Raw genomic sequence first — 22,590 nt, forward strand, 5'->3', positions numbered from 1 at the left:
TGACCGGCCTGGGCGGACGCACGCCGCCCTCCGCCCGGGCCCCGTCCAACGCCGGGCACCTGACCTCGGAGCCTCCATCCAGCCTTCGGCCCCGGGAGGCGCCTGGGCAGGGCCACCTCACCTTGGCTCGCTTCAGCAACCGGATGATCTCGGCCTCGGCCTCGTCCTCCTCCGCGTCCCGGGCGGCCCCGCCCGCTCCCGGCTCCTCCGCCGCGGCGGGCCTCGAGAACCACGCGAGCGCTGCGGGAAGGGATCCGCGTCAGCGCCGCCCACGCCCCCGCGCGCCCGGCCCCGCGCGCCCGGGCCCGCGACCCTCACCTGCCAGCAGCGGCAGCAGGCCCGGGCCCCCGCCCTGCGGAGCGACTCGGGACGGCGGCACCCGCACCGCAGGAGCCCGGCCTCCCGCCGGCCCCGAGGGCAGGTGCGCCCAGCAGCCCCGGCCCCGCCGCCCCGCGGCCCGCAGGAGGGCTCGGCCCAGGCCGGCGCCCGGGAGCCGGAACATGCCCGCGCCGCGCCCCCGGCGCACGTCAGGCCCGGCCGGTACCGCCCGCAGCGCCCAGCGCACTCGGTGAGTTGAGCCGTGACGTAGCGAGAGGAGTCAGGCGTGCCGTCCGCATGCGCGATGACGCAAGTGGACGTCACTGCGCCGCGCGGCGCCCCGCCCGCGCCCGGAGCTGGGCTCCCTCCGCAGACCCGCCCCCGCGAGGCTCCGCCGGCCTTCAGAGGAGGCCGCGCCCGCAGGCCCATGGCTGAGGCCTCGCCGGCGGTCACGCTGCCGGCCGTGGTGGAGGAGCTCCTGAGCGAGATGGCCACGGCGGTGCGGGAGAGCGCGCGCGGTGCGGGCCGAGGGCGCGGGCGCCAGCGGGTGGGCGTCTGCGGGGCGGGCCTTGGGCCTTGCACCGCCGGGAACGGGAGCAGGGGAGGCGGGGCGGGTGGGCTCCCGAGCCCGCAGGCCTAGAGGAAGGTAAAAGCTTAAGTTATTAAACGTGCCGGCACTCCTTTTTCTCAAAGTCTGTTAACTTTAACCCTTTCATATACTTTACTCAGTAAATAAATATTTCAGGGCCACAAAACCCAAGTGCAGAGGCAGTGACGGGAGTAAACCTGAATATTGTGCAAGTACCTTTTCCCCGCGGACCAGCAGGGGGCGCTCTGCCCACGCTCCCCGGAGCCGCCCAGAGGCTCGGCTTCTGTTCGGAACTAGTGCCCCGACTGATGGAAGTGAACATGGCCATTGCAGAAACAGCAGATGAGGCCTCACAGCTGCCTCTGCGTATTCACCTGGCTGGCTTTTGTGTTAAAAGCCCTGCACTTTTAAAGGGTGTACCTTGAGTTACTGCTTTTAAAGAACTGAGAAGAGCAAGCCAATCTTTTTTCTCATTTCAGTTAAAACTAACGCAATATATACGCTTAAAAGATTAGGCCAGCCAGGAATTCAAACACCTTCCAGTCCCAAAAAGGGTAGGTAAAACGTCAGCCTGGTGTCAGCTCGGTGGTCGCCGGAAGTGCGCCCTGTCCGAGGGCGTTGGCGCCGCGCGGAGACCGGTTTGCAGGCCGCGCCGTGGAGGCTGCTCATTTTCAGCAGAACTGTTTGCTGCTGCTTAATCTGCGCTCGACAGTCCTCCTCTCCCTCACCACCCCCTTTCAGTGGTGATATTTCTTAGAGCATTGGTGTGATGTGAAACCTAGTCACAGCTGAGCATGTAGGAAGCTATGATTACTTTTCCTTTCCTGTGTAACTTCTCATTGTCCTGGAGTTACAGCTGTTGTGTGTACATTTGCTTCTTTAATTTTCTGTATGTTTATCCCTCATAGAAAACTCAAGCTCATCATCAGTGTTCTAAACCTGTACTCAAGGTGTTCAGACGAATGAGGTGTTCTATCAGTTTCAGTTTCCTGTCCTAAAGCCTCCTGACTTCCCCGATACAGACTGGCTGCTCTCCCAGCTGCCTCTCCGGAGCTCCCTTCAGCATTATTACCCCGAATTCCCATTGCTGATGGTGAACCTTATGGTCCTACAGTTTCCGTTTTCTTCCTCTGCTACTTCATTTTACTAGTATAGAACCCATACTGGAGCAACTTCCTGAAGGAAAAATACACGAGATGCACTTTTTGAGGTTTTACATAACTGAAAAAGTTCTTTTTCTTTCTTAGATATGGTTTCTCCCTGTCATTATCCTAGAGAGTTTATGCATTTTTTATTTTTATTTTTTTTAGTTTATGCTTTTCAAAAAGTCTTATTTAGTGGAATATTGGGACGGAGTAAAATTAGATACATAAGCTCAATTTTATGTTTGTGGTCACTGGTTTAATATGATTAACTTTTTTTTCCATCCCTGTTTTACAGTTCCTGATGAGCATCTATTATTGTAAGTATATCTCTTATTATGTGTGGGGGTTTTTAGTCATTAATGTATTTTAAAAGCCAAATCCTTTCTCTTTTTTTAAATCTAAAAAACAAACTAGGAACAATATTTTTTGACATGATTATTAAAAACCTATTTCAAGTGAATAGCCAAAACCATATTTGATTGTACAAGGCATTCCCACATTGTCCTGTATAACACTTTGTTTATGATTGTTTAGAAGTGTAGCTGTTACAAGAAATTAGAATACCTTTCTGCAAGCAAAGACAATATCATTGTTTGTAGATGATAGAACTACTTTTTTAAAACCAAGAAAAAAAGTGAAGTTCAAAAATATAGACTCTCAATAGCAACAAAAAAAGTGAAAGCTACCTAAAAATAAATAATATTTAATTGCATATGTGCACTTATGCTTAAAAGTCCACAAGAGCCCTGGCCAGTGTGGCTCACTTGATTGGGCATTGCCCCATGCACAGAAAGGTCGCTGGTTTGATTCCTGGTCAGGGCACATGCCTGGGTTTCCTGCTTGATCTCCAGTAGGGGGCATGCAGGAGGCAGCCGATCCATGTTTCCCTCTCATTGATGTCTCTCTCTCTTTTTCCCCTCTCCTGTTTCTCCCTACCTCTCTCTCTAAAGAAAACAATAAAAACTTTAAACTGAAAGTCCACAATATAATAGTAATTATCTTAGGACAGTGGTTGGCAAACTGCGGCTCGCAAGCCACATGTGGCTCTTTGGCCCCTTAAGTGTGGCTCTTCCACAAAATACCACGTGCGGGTGCACACGTACAGTGCGATTGAAACTTCGTGGCCCATGCGCAGAAGTCGGTTTTCGGCTCTCAAATTTCAATCGTTGTACTGTTGATATTTGGCTCTGTTGACTAATGAGTTTGCCAACCCACTGTCTTAGGGGGAATGAAGGAGATAGAATTTAGAGAAGGGCTTTAAATTTTTGTTTGTTTCTTAAATTGTTTGTATAAAGATTATATTTTAAAGAACTCATGATTTGACACAATTATCCATAGAAAATCTCCATATGTTTTTTCTAATACATTTTTAGAAAAAATTACTACTTTTAAAACAAAGAAAATAGGCAAATACTCAAAGAATGCAATTTACCAAAAACTTTGGGGGAAAAGGTAAATTTTTCTAGTGGTCATAAAAATATAAACTAAAATAATTGGATAACTTTCTATCTATAAAACTGACTACCACAGAAAAAAGGTTGGTAAGAATGTTCCAGATGTTGGCAAGAACACAGAGAAAAAGATAACTGATACCCTGCCAATAGGAGTGTAAATTGGAAGGTAATCTAGCAACAGGCAATAGGAGCTTTAAAACATACATATTCTTTGATCCAGAATTTCACTTACAAGAATGTACCCAAAGAAGTAATCATGGATGTTCATAAAGATTTTGCAATGAACATATTCCTCCATATTGTTTATGAAAGCAAGAAAAAAAAAGGTATAAAAAAAACCCCACCAAACAAACCTGGAAATAATCTACTTCAGATTAGATTTAATATACTAATTATCCATAAATACAGTTTGGGAAAAATAAAAGTAATTCATCTTTCCAGTGGGATTCTTTGTAACTGTTAAAAGTGATAAAGAAAAATATTGCTCTCAAGAGATATTCACAAGCCTTAGCTGGTTTGGCTCAGTGGATAGAGCATCGGCCTGCGGACTGAGGGGTCCCAGGTTTGATTCTGGTCGGGGACACATGCCTGGGTTTCAGGCTCAATCCCCAGGGGGAGACATGCAGGAGGCAGCTGATCAATTATTCTCATCATTGATGTTTCCATCTCTCTCTCCCTCTCCCTTCCTCTCTGAAATCAATAAAGATTTTTTTTAAAGAAAGAGAGATGTTCATAATATGTTGCAAGGTGAACAAGGCAGGTTAAAATTTTTTATTAGATCCATTTTTAAAGTAAACTGTGATTACCTCTGATAAAGTTATCACCAAATTTTTTCCTTTGTCCATAGATAATCTCTATATGTTTAATGTAGGAATTTGAAAAACTATTCCCATTCCAGTACCATATTTTCTGGCGTATAAGACGACTGGGCGTATAGAAGATTTTCCTGGGTTAAAAAGTCGGGTAGTTTTTTTAATAAGGAGACTAGTTTGTCGGAAAATTAAGAGGTAAAACATTTTAATTTTAAAGTCTTAGTAGTTCTATGTTCTTATTCTGTGTCAATGCATATGGATTCTTCAAAACATTAACTTTTTAGCCCAGCTGGCGTGGCTCAGTGGTTGAGTGTCGACCTATGAACCAGGAGGTCACGGTTCGATTCCCAGTCAGGGCACATGCCCAGGTTGCGGACTCGGTCCCCAGTATGGGGTGTGCAGGAGGCAGCCAGTTAATGAGTCTCATCATTGATATTTTTTAAAATATATTTTTGTTGATTTCAGAGAGGAAGGGAGAGGGAGATAGAAATATCAATGATGAGAGAGAATTATTGATCAGCTGCCTCCTGCACGCACCCCTCCACCCTGGAGATCAAACAACCCAGGCATTGCCCTTGATCAGAATCGAACCTGGGATCCTTCAGTCCACAGACTGACGCTCTAGCCACTGGGCAAAACCAGCTGGAGCTCATCAGTGAGATTTCTATCTCTCTCTCCCTCTCCCTCTCTGAAATCAATAAGAAAAAAAAATATTTTTAAATAAATAAATAAAACATTAATTTTTCAGGTTTAGTTCAACCCAACCATTTTATTTTCCAGTTTATAAAAGTAATCCATACTCATTTTAAAAAATGTTCTTGGAAAATCCTACCTAATAAAGAGGGAATATGCTAATTGACCATCACTCCATCACAAAGATGGCTGTACCCACAGCTGAAGCCAAGTTCACATAAGGAGCCTTAACAAGCAATCAGCAGGGACCTGAGGCTATGCCCCCCCCCCGCCCCCATAGGGCTTGATAGAGGACCTCAGTCCGCATCCCCCACCCGGCAGGGCTTGACAGGGGACCTCAGGCTGCACCCCCCCGCCCTGGCATCAGGCTGGGGGGCCTCAGGCCACGACCCCCACCCTGGCACCAGGCCAGGGGACCTGAGGCCATGCCTGGGGCTTGACGGGGGACCTTAAGGTGCGCTTCCCATCCTGGTGCTGGGCTAGGGGACCTCAGGCTGCGCCCCCCACCAGGTGGGGCTTGACAGGGGACTTTAGGCCACGCCCCCCATCCCGGCACCAGGCTGGGGGACCTCAGGCCGCACCCCCCGCCCCAGCACTGGGCCAGGGGACCTGAGGCTGTGCCCCCCCCCACCCAGTGGGGCTTGACAGGGGACCTCAAGGTGCACCCCCAGTGCTGGGTCGGGGGAACTCAGGCTGCGCCCCCTGCCCAGCGGGGCTAGACGGGGGACCTGAGGCTGCACCCCCCTGCCAGTGGGGCTTGACAGGGAACCTGAGGCTGTGCCCCCTCCCAGTGCCGGGCCGGGGGACCTGAGGCTGCGCCCCCACTGCCTGGTGGGGCTTGACGGGGGACCTCAGGCCATGTCCCCCACCTGGCGGGGTTTGATGGGGGCCCTCAAGGCATGCCCCCTGCCTGGGTCTGGGCTGGGGGACCTCAGGCCATGCCCCCCATCCTGGCGCCGGGCCAGGGGCCTGAGGCTACGTCCCCTGCCTGGCGGGGCTTGACAAGGGTGGGACTGGCCAGGTCTGGAACTAGCCCAATGGGGGCGGGGGCCGGCTGGGTCTGGGTCTCATGCGATTTTGAGGCGCATGTGGGTGGGCGGGGACTTGACTCTGGGTCCCGTGGTTGCGCCCCAGACTCTGACAGGAGGAAGGTTTTCATATACATTTTACTAATTTTCTTTCATCTCTGACACTTCTATTTTAAAGGGCAAATAGCAATATTAAATTATTTCCTCTAATTAATCCCCTTTTAATGTGCACGAATTTCACGCACCAGGCCACTAGTAAAACATAAAAAGCAACACCAATCATACCACCCAATGATAATCACTATTACATTTTGATTTATTGCCTTCTGGTTTTAAAAAACACACGTTTATTTTGAGATAATTGTAGTTTTTTAAAGAAAAAACACAATTGAGAGTTTCTAAATATACAATTTTGTGTCTAACCTTTCTCACCTAATATAATAATTTCCCCACATGATTTTTTCTGATATGTCATTAACAGCTGAATGGCTTTTATTACTAATGAAAAAGTACAAATTTAACACCTATCTGATGGTCAAACATGAAAAATTATAATATGAGGTTGGTGAGAATGTGAAGAAAATAGAATTCTCATACAAGGACTGGTGGAGGTGCTATTTCCACTGTGGAAAGCTATTGGCAACACCTATTAAAATTGAAAAATGCATATATCCTAAGACCTAGCAATTTGCTTTTACTTATATACTCAGGAAAAATTCTTGTTTATGTGCACTAAGGGACAGGCACAGGGAAAATTGAGTATTATTTATAACTAGAAGCCCGGTGCACGAAATTCGTGCACGGCGGGGGGTTGTCCCTCAGCCCAACCTGTACCCTCTCCAATCTGGGACTCCTGGAGGGATGTCCGACTGCCCGTTTAGGCCCGATCCTGGTGGGATCGGGCCTAAACGGGCAGTCGGACATCCATCTCACAATCCAGGACTGCTGGCTCCCAACTGCTTGCCTGCCTGCCTTCCTGATTGCCCCTAACCACTTCTGCCTGCCAGCCTGATCACCCCCTAACCACTCCGCTGCCAGCCTGGTTGATGCTTAACTGCTCCCCTGCCAGCCTGTTTGCCCCCAACTTCCCTCCTCTGCCAGCCTGGTCACCCCTAACTGCCCTCTCCTGCAGGGTTGATCACCTCCAACTGCCCTCCTCTGCCAGCCTGGTCACCCCTAACTGCCCTCTCCTGCAGGGTTGATCACCTCCAACTGCCCTCCCTTGCAAGCCTGGTCCCTCTCAACTGCCCTCCCTTGCAGGCCGGGTGCCTCCCAACTGCCCTCTCCTGCTGGCCTTCTTGTGGTGGCCATCTTGTGTCCACATGGGGGCAGGATCTTTGACCACATGGGGGCAGCTATATGGTGTGTTGCAGTGATGGTCAATCTGCATAGTACTCTTTTATTAGATAAGATAGAGGCCTGGTGCATGGGTGGGGGCCAGCTGGTTTGCCCTGAATGGTGTCCTGGATCAGGTGGGGGTTCCCTTGGGGCGTGGGGCGGCCTGAGCGAGGGGCCTGTGGTGGTTTGCAGGCCGGCCACGCCCCCTGGCAACCCAAGCAGAGGCCCTGGTATCTGGGATTTATTTTCCTTCTACAATTGAAACTTTGTAGCCTGGAGCGGAGCCAAGCCTGCTGCTCCCTCCGGGGCGGGGCGGCAGCCATTTCTGTGGCAGTTAATTCACCTTCTACAATTGAAACTTTGTAGCCTTAAGCGGGTGAGCTCGGCCAGGGTGTGCAGAAAGCTTTGCTTCCCCTGTTGCCGCCAGCAACCCTGGCCTGCTCTCTCAAGCTCCATTCTGCCGCCATTTGTTTCAATTTGTTTACCTTCTATAATTGAAACTTTGTAGCTTGAGTGGAGGCTTAGGCCTGCAACGGCTATGGAAAGCTTGGTTTGCTCTGTTACCTGGGAAACCTTGTTCTCTGTGGCTGTAGCCATCTTGGATTGGGGTTAATTTGCATACTCGCCCTGATTGGCTGATGGGCGTGGCTTGGCTGGTGGGCGTGGCTTGGCTGGTGGGCGTGGCTTATGTAGCGGAGTGATGGTTAATTTGCATATTACCATTTTATTAGAGAGGATAGTCCAAAATGGAAGTAATCAGAATGTCCGTTGATAGGATGCTTATAAAATAAAAGTATTTACATGTTACTTTTATATATATGGTATAATGGAATATTATTCAAAAGGTAATTAAAATTAAATTTTTTTCTTCTTTTTTTGTTGTTTGTTAATCCTCACCCGAAGATATTTTTTCCACTGATTTTCAGATAGAGTGTAAGGGAGCGGGGAGAGGGACAAAGAGAGAGAAAAAAACATCGATGTGAAAGAGATGCACATCAGTTGGTTGCCTCTGGCACATGCTGCAACCCAGAGCCAGGGATAGAACCTGAAACCCAGGTACATGCCATTGAACAGGAATCGGACCTGAGACCTTTCGGTGTGTGGGCCAACCTTCTAACCATTGAGCGACACTGGCCAGGGCAGCTTGCATCATTTTCAAAAGCATGTTGAGTAGGAAAAAAGTTACCAAAAAGCCAACAATGTACCTTTTGTTTTAACTTATAAAACGGTACCACATGTACCATGTTTGTTTGTGTATATATAAAGATACATACACACATACTGTATATAATAAAACACAAAAACATTAATAGGAAAGAAACCAACAAAAGCTTATGGTTGTCTCAGGAATGAAGGGAATTGGGAAGGAGAATAGGAAGCACTATGAGGCCTAAAGAGGGCTTCTTCCTTTGTAAATAACATGCTAACATTTATTCTGGGGGATTGGTTACATGGATTTTGCTATATTATCTTTTTTTTCCAAGCTAAAATGAATTAAAATTTTTTGAATGCTGCAAGTGATCCTTTGGGCAAATTACTGAGGTAAGTTTTAGAGTCACAGTCTAACCTGAAACCTTTCTATTTCCCAGGCTGAAGTTTGTCTTTGGCTCATCAGCCCTCCAGGCCTTGGACCTAGTTGATCGACAGTCCATCACTTTAATCTCATCGCCCAGTGGGAGGCATGTTTACCAGGTAGAAATCTAGAGGTGGGGGTTATCTCAACAGAAACCCCTTAGGACAAAATGTTTTCAAGAATCTCTATGGAAGCTGGTGACCAGGTTTAGGTATTTCCTACACTGTTGAAAAGCATTTGACCAAACTTAGTACGTAAAATTAGTGTTTTAGTCATTAAAGTAAGATAAATATGACCTATTAACCCTACGTAATAGCAATGTATAGACCCAGCAATGATGTGGAGGGACTCTTCTCAGATCTAATGGAGTATACTTGACTTCTGCTTTTCCCCCTCAAATGTATTAACATCTTCACTTTGTTCATAATCTCTTACTTATAAGCAAGATCCCAAATGCATTTTGAGTCCTTCCACATGCTCAAATTCATCAGAAATGATCTTTTAAAAGTGGTGTCAGGAAATGTTTATTAAAGGTCAAACTGCACTAAATGCAATCTACTTGGACTTTAGTTTTGCCTCTAGAGTTTAACACAGGTAGATTTCTAAAGTAACGGCCTCTTATCAGGCTCTGAGTTGCTTTCACATGTTGTTGATAATTCTCATCAAAAACCCTGTATTTTTTCAGGAAACTGAGATGCAGAAAATAAAACTAATAGCCATGGCTTGCAGCTGGGATTTCTAACTGCTATCCCACACTGCCTGTTTTCATATAAAGGGTGAGCCAGACCCCAACCAACCCCCAACCTTCCAGGTTAGCTGTATGAGACAATGGTACTAGTAAGTGCAGCTGGTATTGAGGGAAAGGGATATTGAGTGAAATAAAAATATTGGCAGTGATCTCCAAAATTTTGTGTCTGGCTTGGAAGGCATTAAAAGAAGCTGTCAGTTCTTATAAATGAACTAGAGGCCTGGTGCATGAAATTTGTGCATGGAGCGGGGGAGGAAGGGGTCCCGTCAGCCCGGCCTGTGCCCTCAGGGGATGGCCGACTGCCAGTTTAGGCCCGATCTGGCCTAAACCAGCAGTCGGACATCCCTCTCGCAATCCGGGATGCTGCATGCACCAGTGACCATACTTTTCATACAGGTGAAAGGCATCTTGCTGCTGTATGGGCAGCTACATTTTTTTGCCCTGACTATAAAAAGTAGTACATAACATGATCCTTCTGAGGCAGTAGGACCATTTTCCCCATCTTATGGGTGGAAAAACTGAAGCAGAGAGAAGTTAAGTAATTGGCTTTGTCACGCAGTTATAAGTGTCAGAATCAGGGCTGACCACAAAATGTGCAAGCCAGAGTCCATGCATGTCATCGCTGCATCATCCTGTTTTTTCAGTGTTAGAGTAGCCTTGCCAGGTTTTAATTTTTAAATCTAAGAGATTGTTCCCCATACAGGCAGTCATCAGGTTACGTCAGACTCGACTTACGTCGTTTCGTGGTTACATTGCCATCTCCCATTTACAGTATTTATAAAAAAAAAAAGTTCCGTCATTTCGACATATGTACATATGTGCTTTATGTTTTTTATTATTTATTTACCACAAGTAAAGGTCAGGAATTATCTTTCTTTTAAATTTTTTTTACTGTTTTACTTCATTACTGCTGTATATATGCTCCATGTGAGTGACGTAGGTGCTTATGTAGGTGGGTTCCAACTTACGGCGAAAATCGAGTTACATCACACCATAGGAATGGATCTCCGACGTAACCCAAGGACTGCCTGTATATAGGGTAGGGTCCCTAGGCCTGGCCAGTGATCAGGGCCTATCTGTGGGGCAAATGGAAGGTGGGGCAATCAGGGCAGGGGCGGGGGGGCGCTGGCACCCACCTTGGCTGGCGGCCTGGCACCCCCCGATTGCCACCACCGATCACTTCCCTCTCAGGGGGTGCAGATGCTCAACACAGGTGCTGCCCCAGTTGGGAGGCAGCTCCTGTGTTGAGCATCTGCCCCCTGGTGGTCAGCATGCATCATAGCAACCAATCGTTCCCTTGGTCAGTTAATTTGCATATTAGGGTTTTATTATATAGGAGGATTTCAGGCCCTACTGAAGACCAGGAATGGGGGAATATATCAGTGTTTGGATTCTGGTTAATTTGTAATTAACTTCTCAGAGCTGAGACTATGTCAGTTAATTCTGAGTGAGTGAATGACCTGCTGGGCCAATAGGTGCCTTTGCTTAGTGAATTAACTTGCCATTCAACACAGTAGTATAACATAGCCGACCTGGCAAAATCTCCATACATTTCTTCCTTAAGGAAAACGGGGTAATTAGTGTTGAATGTTGTGGTTAACACTTTTGGATTGTGTTTACTTAAAAGAGGCTTCCCATTAGAATTTTCTCCTAGTGAATTTATAGATTAATAATCAGAGCTATTAAATAATGTTTGTAACTGAGAAGATATTTTCTTTTTTTTTTCTTATTTTTGTTTTTTGGGGTTTTTTTATTGTTTTTTTATTTGTTGTTGTTGTTGTGAGGAAAAGAAGACTAAAATGCTAATAACCTACTGCTAGGTGACCACACTGCTGTGTAAAATAATAAGGACCTTTCCAAGTAATATGATGAATTAACCGAGTACAGGTCCCCCAGCCAGCACTCCTTCTCCGAGCAGAGCTCCAGATGAATAACTGCTAAGATGTGTTCAGTGTAGGGGGCTCTGAGTCTCAGCTTGCTACTTCTTATATATTTACTAAAAAGCCAGCTTCTTTCTACCACGAAAGAAAGTGAATGAAATAGCAATGCTATGTAAGGAGTCTGAAAGTAGAAAAGACAACACTCATTTGATTTCAAAGGACAAAGAAATAATTAAAAAACCATGCCCCTAAACAAAACTACCTCTTTGCCTCTTTTCACTCAACCTTTTATTAATAAGTTGGACTTGCAAAGAATAAATGGGGTTAACATTTGAAAGCTCGGTCTTTGTTCACAACATTCATTTTTACACTTCATTATCTTTAAATGGAACAAAGTGAATCCAATTTTCCTTTTCCCAGCCTCGTTTTTCCCATTTTACTGATTTCACTTGTTGTATTGCAAATCAGTGAGCTAGATACCAGACGCCTTAACAAGCCAATTAATTAGGAGTCGTTTATTGCTCACAGGTTCAGAGCAGATTACCTCTGTCAAATTCTGAACACCCAAAGGAGGAAGCATTCTCTTCTTATATCTTTTTTGGGTCCTTGTGTAAGTTATTTTTACGGACAATTTGTAACCTTGAGTACATATCATATCTAACAAACAACTGTAACCTTCAAGTATCATATCTATACAGGCACCTGACATCAATATCAGCATATCAGTTAGATGGCTAGCTTGCAAGGTCAGACAAGTTTATCTTTTCTATTCAAGCAAAAAACAAAGTTATTTTACAGTCTAAAAATAACAGAGTTGACCTACAGAATAAGAGACTGTCTAAGAATAACAGTAGTTCAAACAGCAGTTTTAAACAGCAGTTTTCCAAAGGAGGGATTGCTATGCTTCACACTCACCTCCACTCCTCCCTCGTCAAAATTTGCTCTTGACAAAGGCTATATTGACATTTGTGTTTATTACCATATGAATTTAACTCAATTACTTGCATTTTCTGCCTTATCCCTCTTTATGGACTGAACTATTGTGTGCCTAGTAATGCTAACATAGATTAAGTGGGAAGTATTGCCAGAGTTTCTGAAATCAACCCACACAAAAAAACATTCCATTTTAAATCAAGTCTCACACAAGTAGCACTGAGTGGCTGGCTCTAGGATTTTCTTGAAATCAATGCAAAACATATTGTTAGTAGAACAACAAGAAATCACTCAGGATCCTCTGTGACATTTGCCCAGTTGAAAGTTTTTTTCTAGAGGGTAATTAGAGGTTGTTTCAGTTATCTATGGACAAGAGAACGCTGCAGGTTCCACCACCCCAAACCTCAGTGGCTTAAAACAATAAGCATTTATTTGCAGGTCAGCTGGGCATTTTTATTTTCGTGACAAAAACTCTTTAAAAAACAACAACCCCACCCCACCTTTGGAAATCTCCATTGATTTCCAATTTAAAAACTGTAAGTATAAAGCTAATTCTAAAATATGACCTATACAAGTTCACCATTTATTTTCGTCTACTGACTAGATGTGAATCAGTGATTCCTTGATAAAAGATGTCAAAACTACAAACTGTTGTATCTCAAAAGCCTCATCTTCCACCCAGAGAAGCAGCTAATGGATGTTAGATCCAGAATTTTCTTTATCCGTGTATCTCAGATTATTGACAGTTCCACAGAATACCAGCAAACAGTACATCACAGTCTTTCACCAGAGCGGACTTGGCCACAACAGCAATGTTCAAAACATTTTTTTAATCTGGGCCCTTATTCATATCCCAATTGTCCCACTACCTCTGACTGTGAAAAAGGAAAACAAAATATACCTTCGTACTAGCTATGGCTGGGTGACTAAGTTGGTTGGAGTGTCATCCCATACACCAAATGGTTTTGGGTTCCATTCCCCGTCAGGGCACTGGTTTTGTTTGTTTTTTTTATATAGCCAAAGTGCTTTAAACAGGAAGGATCTTTGAGTTTTTCCCATGACTTTTAGCTTCAGATTTTTGTGTGTCAGGTCCAGTACCTGCATACACTTGACTTGCCCAAGTGGACTTCTAAGTGTCCTCTGGTTCTTCAATCTAGTTATTAGTTAAAATCTTTTATTTAATGTTTTTATTGATTTTAGAGAGAGAGGAATGGAGAGGGATAGAGCAAAACATCGATAAGAGAGAAACATCGATTAGCTAACACCTGCATTGCCCCCTACTGGGGATTGATCAAGCCTACAACCGAGGCATGTGCCCTGACCTGGAATCAAACTGGTGACCTCTTGGTTCATGGGTCAACACTCAACCTTTGAGCCACACTGTCCAGTCTAAAATCTTAAAGATTTTGTTTGAAATATTGCAGTTATTGTTGATTTTTTGTTCCTCCTAAAATTACCATGACTTAATTTTCGTCATTTACATCCTGTATTGTATTACACTAGAGGCTCGGTGCACGGATTCGTGCACCAGTGGGGTCCCTCAGCCTGGCCTGTGGGGATCGGGCCGAAACCGGCTCTCTGACATCCCCCGAGGGGTCCTGGATTGCAAGAGGGTAGTTCTCGGGTGACTGCACCCCGGAATCAGGCTCCCTCCTCTCTGGTTCCGGGTGTGTCACTTGAGAACTGCAGCTGCCAAGTCACCGCAGCTCTGCAGCTCCTGTGTTGAGTGTCTGCCCCCTGTTGGTCAGTGCACGTCATAACTATTGGTTGGACAGTCGGTTAGGCTTTTATATATATAGATTGCTTTATTTGTCAGGAAAATGCTAACTTCCTAGAATTATGGCTGTCAGCTTGGACTTTGAATCTTATATACCCCCTCAAGTTAACCTTAATGGTTTCATTGCATTGTAATATAGTAAGAATTTGGCTTACTGAAATGATAAAAGTTGAATCAGACATTGCCTTGATACCTGCTGGTTATTTTCCCATAGTTCAACTTCTAATATTCTTCCTGTCCTCCAGGTATAATTGTAATTATGCTAAAGTCGCCATTAAGTTCTGGTCATTTGAGTTGTTTTTTTATAAACGTTCTTGGTTCACCTAGGAAGGGGGGTGCATGTCAGGAAAGGCTAAGTTATGCTGTGGTAACAATGACCCCAAAATTTCAAGGGCTTACAGTTTTATATGTCATTCATGCTGCAGGTCCATTAAAAGTTGGTGCAGCTCTGCTCTAAAATATTTTCCTCCAGGGTCCCAGTTGGTGGAGAAGCCCTCCCTATGTAGACCACTGGGCCTCACAGCAGAGAAAAAGAGGACATGGGATGCATCAATTTTTGTTTCTGCTTGACTACTCAGTTTACTGGCTAAAGCAGGTCACATAGCCAGGCTGTACTTAATAGGGCAGGAATGTATAATCCTCTTTCAGAGAGAGGCACCAAACACGGAGAACAATAAATACACAGTTTACCACTGTGGTGGATCCTAAGAGGCTTGGAGCCTCTGAGTGATGGCCCTCTAAGGTGGGTCACCTCCTTAGAACCTCACTGAAGCCACAGCAGACTTCCTCCAAGCGCCATTCCTGCACGTCCGGCCATGGGTCTGAGTGTCCTCTTCTGCATGTTTCTTTTTTTAAAAGCTCTCTCCTCCTCAGGGTCCATTCCAGACTATGAGTGGGAGAGCTGGGAGCAGTTCCCATAAGAAGTCATGCTTCTATTGAAGGGTAAAAGGAAGTAGATGATCCCTGAAGTCAATCTCCAGTTCCAGACATTTCTAACTCAGATTTTTGCCTGAATATTGGGTTCATTAGTTGTTCACTGCTAGATAAGGAAGGAGAAAATTCATAATTTGCTGTTTCTTTATGGTATTTACTGCCTCAGGTGGTTAAACATTGTGTTTTTAGTCTTAGCCAGTCTTTGAAAGGATCAGACAAGGGAAACTAGAATTTCTCCCCCTCTGTAAATCACGAGGCATTTATTTATTCAGCATAATCCACAGTATTCTGATAGTGGACCAGTCAAGTCAATGTGGAATTCCAGGGGCTTATGCTGAACTTTATACCTAGAGAGAAGAGGTAACGGGTGATAACTAAGGCTGAAGAGATCTAATGTTTTAGTCATTGGTAATACTTTGGAGACCCAAGAATTATCATGTCGCTGCTGGGTGTTGGTGGGTTTTCTTTCGGGAAAAGAGTCTACTTTAATGCTCTCCCTTAAGTTTTCCAAGACAGCCCCAGCTGGTGTTTCTCAGTGGATAGAGCATCGGCCTGGGGACTGAAGGGTCCTGCGTTCGATTCCAGTCAAGGGCACATGCCCAGGTTGTGGGCTCGATCCTCAGTGGGGGACGTGCATGAGGCAGCCGATCAATGATTCTCATCATTGATGTTTCTATCTCCCTCTCCCTTCCTCTCTGAAATAAATAAATATATTAAGTTTTCCAAGACACACTAGGGAAATTCCTCCACTGATACTCAGTGATGTAGGTGATACGTTAAAAACATCTCAGTGCCTCACGAGAAAGGATGTGATTTTTTTTTTTGATTTTTTTTTTGCTGGGTACAGTGAACTTTATTGATGGTGCACGACAAAGTAGGGCTCCCTACTCCCCTCCCCTTCTTCAGGGGGTCTGGGATGGAAACAGTGGTCAGGAGATTCTCAGTGTGTCAGGGGACTGAACTGGGGCCAGGACTCCCCAGCAGCGGAGGGCCTTTCTTCCTCTTGCTGGGGCTGGTGGTCCAGGGGTTCTTATTCCTTGGAGGCCATGTGGACCATGAGGTCCACCACCCTGTTGCTGTAGCCAAATTCATTGTCAGACCAGGAAACGAGCTTGACAAAGTGGTCATTGAGGGCAATGCCAGCCCCAGCATCAAAGGTGGAGGAGTGGGTGTCACGTTAAAGTCGCAAGAGACAGCCTGGTCCTCAGTGTAGCCCAGGATGCCCTTGAGGGGGCCCTCTGATGCCTGCTTCACCACTTTCTTGATGTCATCGTATTTCGCAGCTTTCTCCAGGCGGCAGGTCAGATCCACAACCAACACGTTGGGGGTGGGGACATGGAAGGCCATGCCAGTGAGCTTCCCATTCAGCTCGGGGATGATCTTGCCCACAGCCTTGGCAGCGCCAGTAGAAGCAGGGCTGACGTTCTGGGCAGCCCCTCAGCCATCACACCACAGCTTCCCAGGGGCCATCACGGTCTTCTGGGTGGCAGTGACGGCATGGACTGTGCTCATGAGTCCCTCCTCGATGCCAAAGTTGTCATGATGACCTTGGCCGGGGGGCCAAGCAGTGGGTGGTGCAGGAGGCATTGCTGACAACCTTGAGGCAGTTGTCATACGTGTCCTGGTTCACACCATCACAAACATGGGGCATCCGCAGAAGGGGCAGAGATGATGACCTCCTGGCTGCCCCTTCCAGTGAGCCCGGCCTTCTCCCTGGCAGTGAAGACACCGGTGGACTCCACAGCACACTCAGCACCAGCATCTCCCATTTGATGTTGGCGGGATCTCGCTCCTGGAAGATGGAGATGGACTTTCCATTGATGACAAGCTTCCCGTTCTCAGCCTTGACGGTGCCTTTGAACTTGCCATGAGTAGAATCATACTGGAAATGTAGACCATGTAGTTGAGATCAATGAAGGGGTCATTGATGGCGACAATATCCACTTTGCCAGAGTTAAAAGCAGCCCTGGTGACCAGGCGCCCAATGCGGCCAAATCCATTCTCTCCAACCTTTACCATCGTGTCTCAGGGTTGTGGCTGGCACAGCGCAGGAGGAGAGGCTGTCTGACGAACAGGAGGAGCAGAGAGCCGATGTGATTTTTTTGATACCTAAGTTGTCACTGAGGCTGAAATCTTTAATGGGTATAGTAGGTATCTTCTTATCCAGTCATTGGCCATTTCTGGCCCATCTAGCATTCCCTAAGGAATTCTGCTGATTTGCTCAGAAAACTGCAGTGACATGGCCACACTGAATCACTAGACAGAGCACAGCCCCTGAACACTGCTGCTCTTTGGCTGAAGCCTTACCTGTTGTGTCATTTTTTGTGGGGGAGAAAGAAGAAAGAATCCTAGGAAGGCTGGCATTCTTTTTCAAAATAAAGAAGTCCTGGCCTTTTCATTTAGATTGCTATCTTGAGCCTAAAGCAAATTTTAAAGCCCTGTGGCAGATTCCTAAGTGGCACTTCATGGTGAAATAACCCTCAGGATGTTTCTACTTCCCTTGGATACTGATTTTACAGTTCCAGTTTGGAAATTCACTGTAGGGATGAAGCTCTCCATGGTTTTGTTTTGGGCTGTTTGTGATAGACTCAATTAAACAAGTGACTTCTCCAGTAAGTTGGTCACAGATGTATCATATTTTCCCTTTTGGTCTCTTGATTGCCAGCAAGGCTCTTTGTTTTGGACAGGGCCTCTTCCCACCCCTCACATTCTATGCTTCCCTTCCATCCTGCTAGATCAGTGGTTCTCAACCTTTCTAATGCCGCGACCCTTTAATACAGTTCCTCATGTTGTGGTGACCCCCCAACCATAAAATTATTTTCGTTGCTACTTCATAACTAATTTTGCTACTGTTAATGAACCGTAATGTAAATATCTGTGTTTTCCAATGGTCTTAGGCGACCCTGCTAGCGGTTCTCAACCTGTGGGTCGCGACCCACAGGTTGAGAACCACTGCTGTAGAGCCTAAGACCATCGGAAAACACAGATATTTACGTTACGATTCATTACATCACTACAACATGAGGAACTGTATTAAAGGGTCGCGGCATTGGAAAGGTTGAGAACCACTGTGCTAGATGGTCTGGGCTTGCCTCTTTCAGAGACCTCCATCCTGAGCAGCCTAGTCATCCCTTTTGAAAAGTTCTTTATTTTCTCTGTTCTCAGATGTTTTTCAAAAACCTTTCCCACTTCTTTCTGAAATCTTTTTGCCTCACTGCCTTTATTCAGCATAATCCAGAGTATTCTGATAGTGGACCAGTCTAGTCAGTGTGGAATTCCAGGGGTTTATGTTGAACTTTATTATCTAGGGAGAAGAGGTAACAGGTGATAACTAAGGCTGAAGAAACCTAATGTTTTATTCATTGGTAATACTTTGGAGACCCAATAATTATCATACTCTCTTTTTTTAAATATATTTTTTTATTGATTTCAGAGAGGAAGGCAGAAGGAGAGAGAGAGAGAGAGAAATCAGGTGAGCGAGCATCATAGATCAGCTGCCTCCTGCACGCCCCCTACTAGGGATTGAGCCCGCAACCCGGGCATGTGCCCTTGACTGGAATCGAAACTGGGACCCTTTAGTCTGCAGGCCGATGCTCAATCCACAGAGCCACAACAGCCAGGGCTTATCATACCCTCTTAAGGTTGTGGTAGAAGCTTTAGAAATTCGCAAACATGCTGTGAAACACCATAGGTTAAGTAAGAAACACCACAATAAAAGGTAGATGAAGGAGCGCCCCCCCCCCAGCCCCCTTTGTAGTCATCCCCTGGAGTTGGCCCTCTGCATCGCTACAAAGAGGAAAAAAGTGGTTTTGTGTGGACGGTTCAACTAGCCTACAACTCCTCAGTTTCATTGCCTACAGTCCTCAAGGGGAGAGCTCTGAGGAGGAGGGAAGAGTCTGCACACAGGGAAATTGAGATTCCGCTTCTTGTTTGCAAAACTGCAGTTCTTCCAGTGCAATTTGCAGAGTAACTCGGAGTCATCAAATAAAGTCAAGGGAGGAAGCAGTTTCCAGCACACCTTTTGAAGTTTGATCCCATCTGTCCTTCTCTTTCTAGGTACTTGGAAGTTCTGGTAAAACATACACATGTTTGGCTTCTTGTCATTACTGTTCATGTCCTGCATTTGCCTTCTCCGTGCTCCGGAAGAGTGACAGCCTACTGGTGAGGATGGCGCAGTCTCTTCCCACTGCCACTGAATTAGGAAAGAAACTGGTAGCCCTTATCATGGCTTAAAAGTTGTACAACGTGGGAATTTTACTACATGTTGAAACAACTTGTTTATTATCTTTGACTTCAATTAGTCATCTCTCTTGGGTTTAACCTCCCAAAATGTTGTGTCATTTTTAGAAATACATCAACCCCAATTTTTTACTGAAAGGATCATGGACGAAGCGTTGGGGAGGACAAGATAGTTCTGAATGCTTGGCACTGGGGAATTAGGTAACCCAGTAAATGTATGAACCGAACTGGAACCAAGTTGGCAACTTTCCATGTCCCCAACTCCAGCCATGAGGTGTTTCTTCCCACTGCCCATAAAACAGCCTGGCACTAGCCATCTTGACTTCCACCTGAGGCAGGAGAGCACATTGGTGCCTTTGCCTATTTCACAGGAGTCCAGAGCCTCGAGCAAGGAAAAGACATACAACTCTTTACTCCAAGGAGAAAGCTTCACTCATCTGAGAGTAGGTAGCTATGTTTTAAGTCTTGTCAAAGAAGGAAATTATAGCATCCATTCCATTCTTACCCTTTGTTTTATACTCTTTTTAAAATATATATATTTTATTGATTTTTTACAGAGAGGAAGGGGAGGGATAGAGAGTTGGAAACATCGATGAGAAACATCGATCAGCTGCCTCCTGCACATTCCCTACTGGGGATGTGCCCGCAAGCAAGGTACATGCCCTTGACCGGAATCAAACCTGGGACGCTTGAGTCTGCAGGCTGACACTCTATCCACTGAGCCAAACCAGTTTAGGGCTGTTTTACACTCTTAACTTCATTAAACATCTTGGGAACTCAGTAGCAAATTGGGTATCCCATTGTACGAGAGGTTACATTCATAGCTGATGTGCCATAGGCCTATTTCACCTGTAAAGTAACATGATTAAAAGGGGCCCCCTTCAATATCTAAAGCTGCGTTGTGAGTTCAGTGATATAAGGTCCAACATAGATCATCTCTCCAGAGGTGGGTACAGGCTGGTATATGTGAGGGTTCTGCCCGCCCACCTTTACCCTCCACCCCCACCTCATCCCCCAGAAATGTAACAGTGGTTAAAGAAGTAGACTAGATTCTGAGCACATGGTTAAAATGGGGACAAGATGCCCTAGCCGGTTTGGCTCAGTGGATAGAGTGTAGGCCTGCGGACTGAAGGGTCCCAGGTTTGATTCCGGCCAAGGGCACATGCCTGGGTTGTGGGCTCGATCCCCAATAGGGGGCGTGCAGGAGGCAGCCGATCAATGATTCTCTCTCATCATTGATGTTTCTATCTCTCTACCTCTCTCCCTTCCTCTCTGAAATCAATAAAGAAATATAAAAAAAAATAAAATAAAATAAAATGGGGACAAGAGCTGTTCTCAGGAAGTAGCTGTCAGGTTTAAATGAGATCATGTGAAGCACCTAATAACACTGCTTCAGGAAGGCTATTCATTGCTATTAACAGCTTTCTGAAGGTGTAAGGAAGAAAGAAATATGACTTAAGACTCAGATGAGGAGCCTGTTGTGGTTATATACCTGTGCCAGCCTGTTTCCCACAACAGCAGGCTAAGTAAAGCTTCCTTTGTGCCCTCTGACTTGTAGAAAGAATACGTCTGTCTCAGCTGTCTCTGCAGTTTTTAAGCAGTGCGTTAAAGGCCCATAGTCTGTGTGCCCCACTCCTTTCCTGCTAACTGTAATGGTAGTGAGGCCTCGGTTAGCCTGGCCATCCCAGTTTCTAACCGGTCTGTGTGTTTTGTATTCCAGTGCAAGCACCTCTTAGCAGTTTATCTTAGTCAGGTTATGGGGACCTGTCAGCAGCTAAGTGTCTCGGATAAGCAATTGACGGACATGTTATTGATGAAGAAGCAACAGGAAGCATAAAAGGTACAGACTATCATTATCTTTCAAAATAGGAGTACCAACAAAAAGCCCATTTAACCTGAGGTTCATAGGGCAGAGAGGTGGAATAGATCCAGAAAGTTGTTCCTGTCCCTTTTTTCTTCTGGACCATAGGAGGCACTCTGGTTGGAACCCAGGATGTGTGTATGGTTTGAAGCCCTGTACAAGTCTCCTCATGAAGAATCTGAACCAGTTTCTAAGCCGCATGGCAAAAAGTTTCCTAGATGGAATCAAGTATTTTAGACTTAAATGAAGCCTCATTCCATGTCTTGTCCACAATTAGATTCTTAAGTAACTGAGGTACTAGTAATTTTTAAGAGGTTGAAATGCTAGACAAAACTGAGTAGGATGAAATGTAGATGAATAAGTGTTAATTCTTTACCTTGGGTTCAGAAAATTATTCTGTAGCAATGAAAGATCAGAACAGAGATGTGGCCAACCAGCAGCAAGTCCAAAAGGTTTACTGGGGTTCTGGTTTCAGGAGCTTCAGGTACCTGTGGTGCTGGTGCCAAAATAGCTTCAGTGTGCTGTATTGTTAGAATGGTAGTATCTAGACCAACCGAAGTACTGGTTTTGTCCAACATGCATTTCTGAGCTTTACAGCAAGCCAGATGAAGGGACTAAAATTCATGTCCTGAAGGAAGCTAAGGATACTGCTATGGATTTCTAGTCTGAAGAAGAAAAGGCAAAAGAGAGACCAAGAAGAGTGTTAGGAGGGAGGAAATGGGACTGTTTGCACCCCAGGAGAGTGCAGACGAGTTATGAGGATGGAAATGAGACAGATTTCAGTACTTTACAGGTACAGCTGCCTGTCCACAGCCAAAGTGGGATCCTTGAAGGACAGGAATTTGCTGTAAGGGTTTATAAACCTGCATTGTCTTTACAGGATATTGCAGAAGCAACTGAAGCGGTGAACAAACAGATGAAAAAGATTTTACAGCTTAGGAAACCTCAACCCGATGCCCCCAAAGCATGAGGGGCTAGTGAAGGAATGCTGCGTGAGAAGCCACGATGTTGCAGTGTTCTGTGGTTGGCAGAGCCTTTTGTTACAGTGAGGTGTGGCAAATAAACTGAAGATTTTCCTGCTACTTGGGAAACTTCAAGTGGGTATAAGCTTCTATTTTTAAGCAAACTTTAAGATAAAGAATAGAAGGTACATGCAGCTCTGTATGACAAGCCAATGCAGCACCCTTAGCTTGATTTCTTTACTTTTTTTTCACTTTTTCTTTATTTTTATTTCACCCAATATACATACACAATTGTATAATTTTACTT

At 45.5% G+C, this 22,590-nt stretch overlaps 2 protein-coding genes and 1 pseudogene across 8 annotated transcripts in view; 1 reads left to right on the plus strand and 2 right to left on the minus strand.

Annotated features, from left to right (window-relative positions):
* TTC19 (tetratricopeptide repeat domain 19) overlaps positions 1-573 on the minus strand; it is a 26,074-nt gene extending 25,501 nt beyond the window's left edge. For both annotated transcript variants that reach the window (XM_079797274.1, XM_079797273.1), the window contains exons 1-2: positions 319-573; positions 122-240 (exon numbers count right to left, since the gene is read on the minus strand). In XM_079797274.1, the coding sequence (XP_079653400.1) occupies positions 122-240; positions 319-502 (303 nt within the window). In that variant the 5' untranslated portion in view covers positions 503-573. The remainder of the gene's footprint in view (positions 1-121; positions 241-318) is intronic.
* On the plus strand, positions 521-22,561 carry ZSWIM7 (zinc finger SWIM-type containing 7). Of its 5 annotated transcripts, none has more exons than XR_013815026.1 (7): positions 608-836; positions 2,348-2,369; positions 8,967-9,069; positions 19,278-19,382; positions 19,832-19,907; positions 21,181-21,300; positions 22,202-22,561. XR_013815026.1 is itself a non-coding variant. In XM_079797279.1 (7 exons), exons 1-6 carry the CDS (start codon positions 623-625, stop codon positions 21,295-21,297), a joined length of 633 nt encoding a protein of 210 aa, XP_079653405.1. In that variant the 5' UTR covers positions 608-622; the 3' UTR covers positions 21,298-21,300; positions 22,202-22,561. The 5 variants fall into 5 exon arrangements, 4 of the variants coding, with proteins under 4 accessions (XP_079653407.1, XP_079653408.1, XP_079653405.1 ...); XM_079797279.1 differs by having other exon boundaries at positions 19,832-19,903; XM_079797280.1 differs by lacking the exon at positions 19,832-19,907 and having other exon boundaries at positions 22,202-22,534.
* Positions 15,853-17,284, minus strand: LOC307115590 (glyceraldehyde-3-phosphate dehydrogenase-like; annotated as a pseudogene). Its single transcript has one exon. The product of its transcript is annotated as a glyceraldehyde-3-phosphate dehydrogenase-like (transcript).
* Positions 22,562-22,590: the final 29 nt, after the last annotated feature.

Source organism: Cnephaeus nilssonii (assembly GCF_951640355.1).
Source record: "Cnephaeus nilssonii genome assembly, chromosome: 19".
NCBI classification, from domain to species: domain Eukaryota; kingdom Metazoa; phylum Chordata; class Mammalia; order Chiroptera; family Vespertilionidae; genus Cnephaeus; species Cnephaeus nilssonii.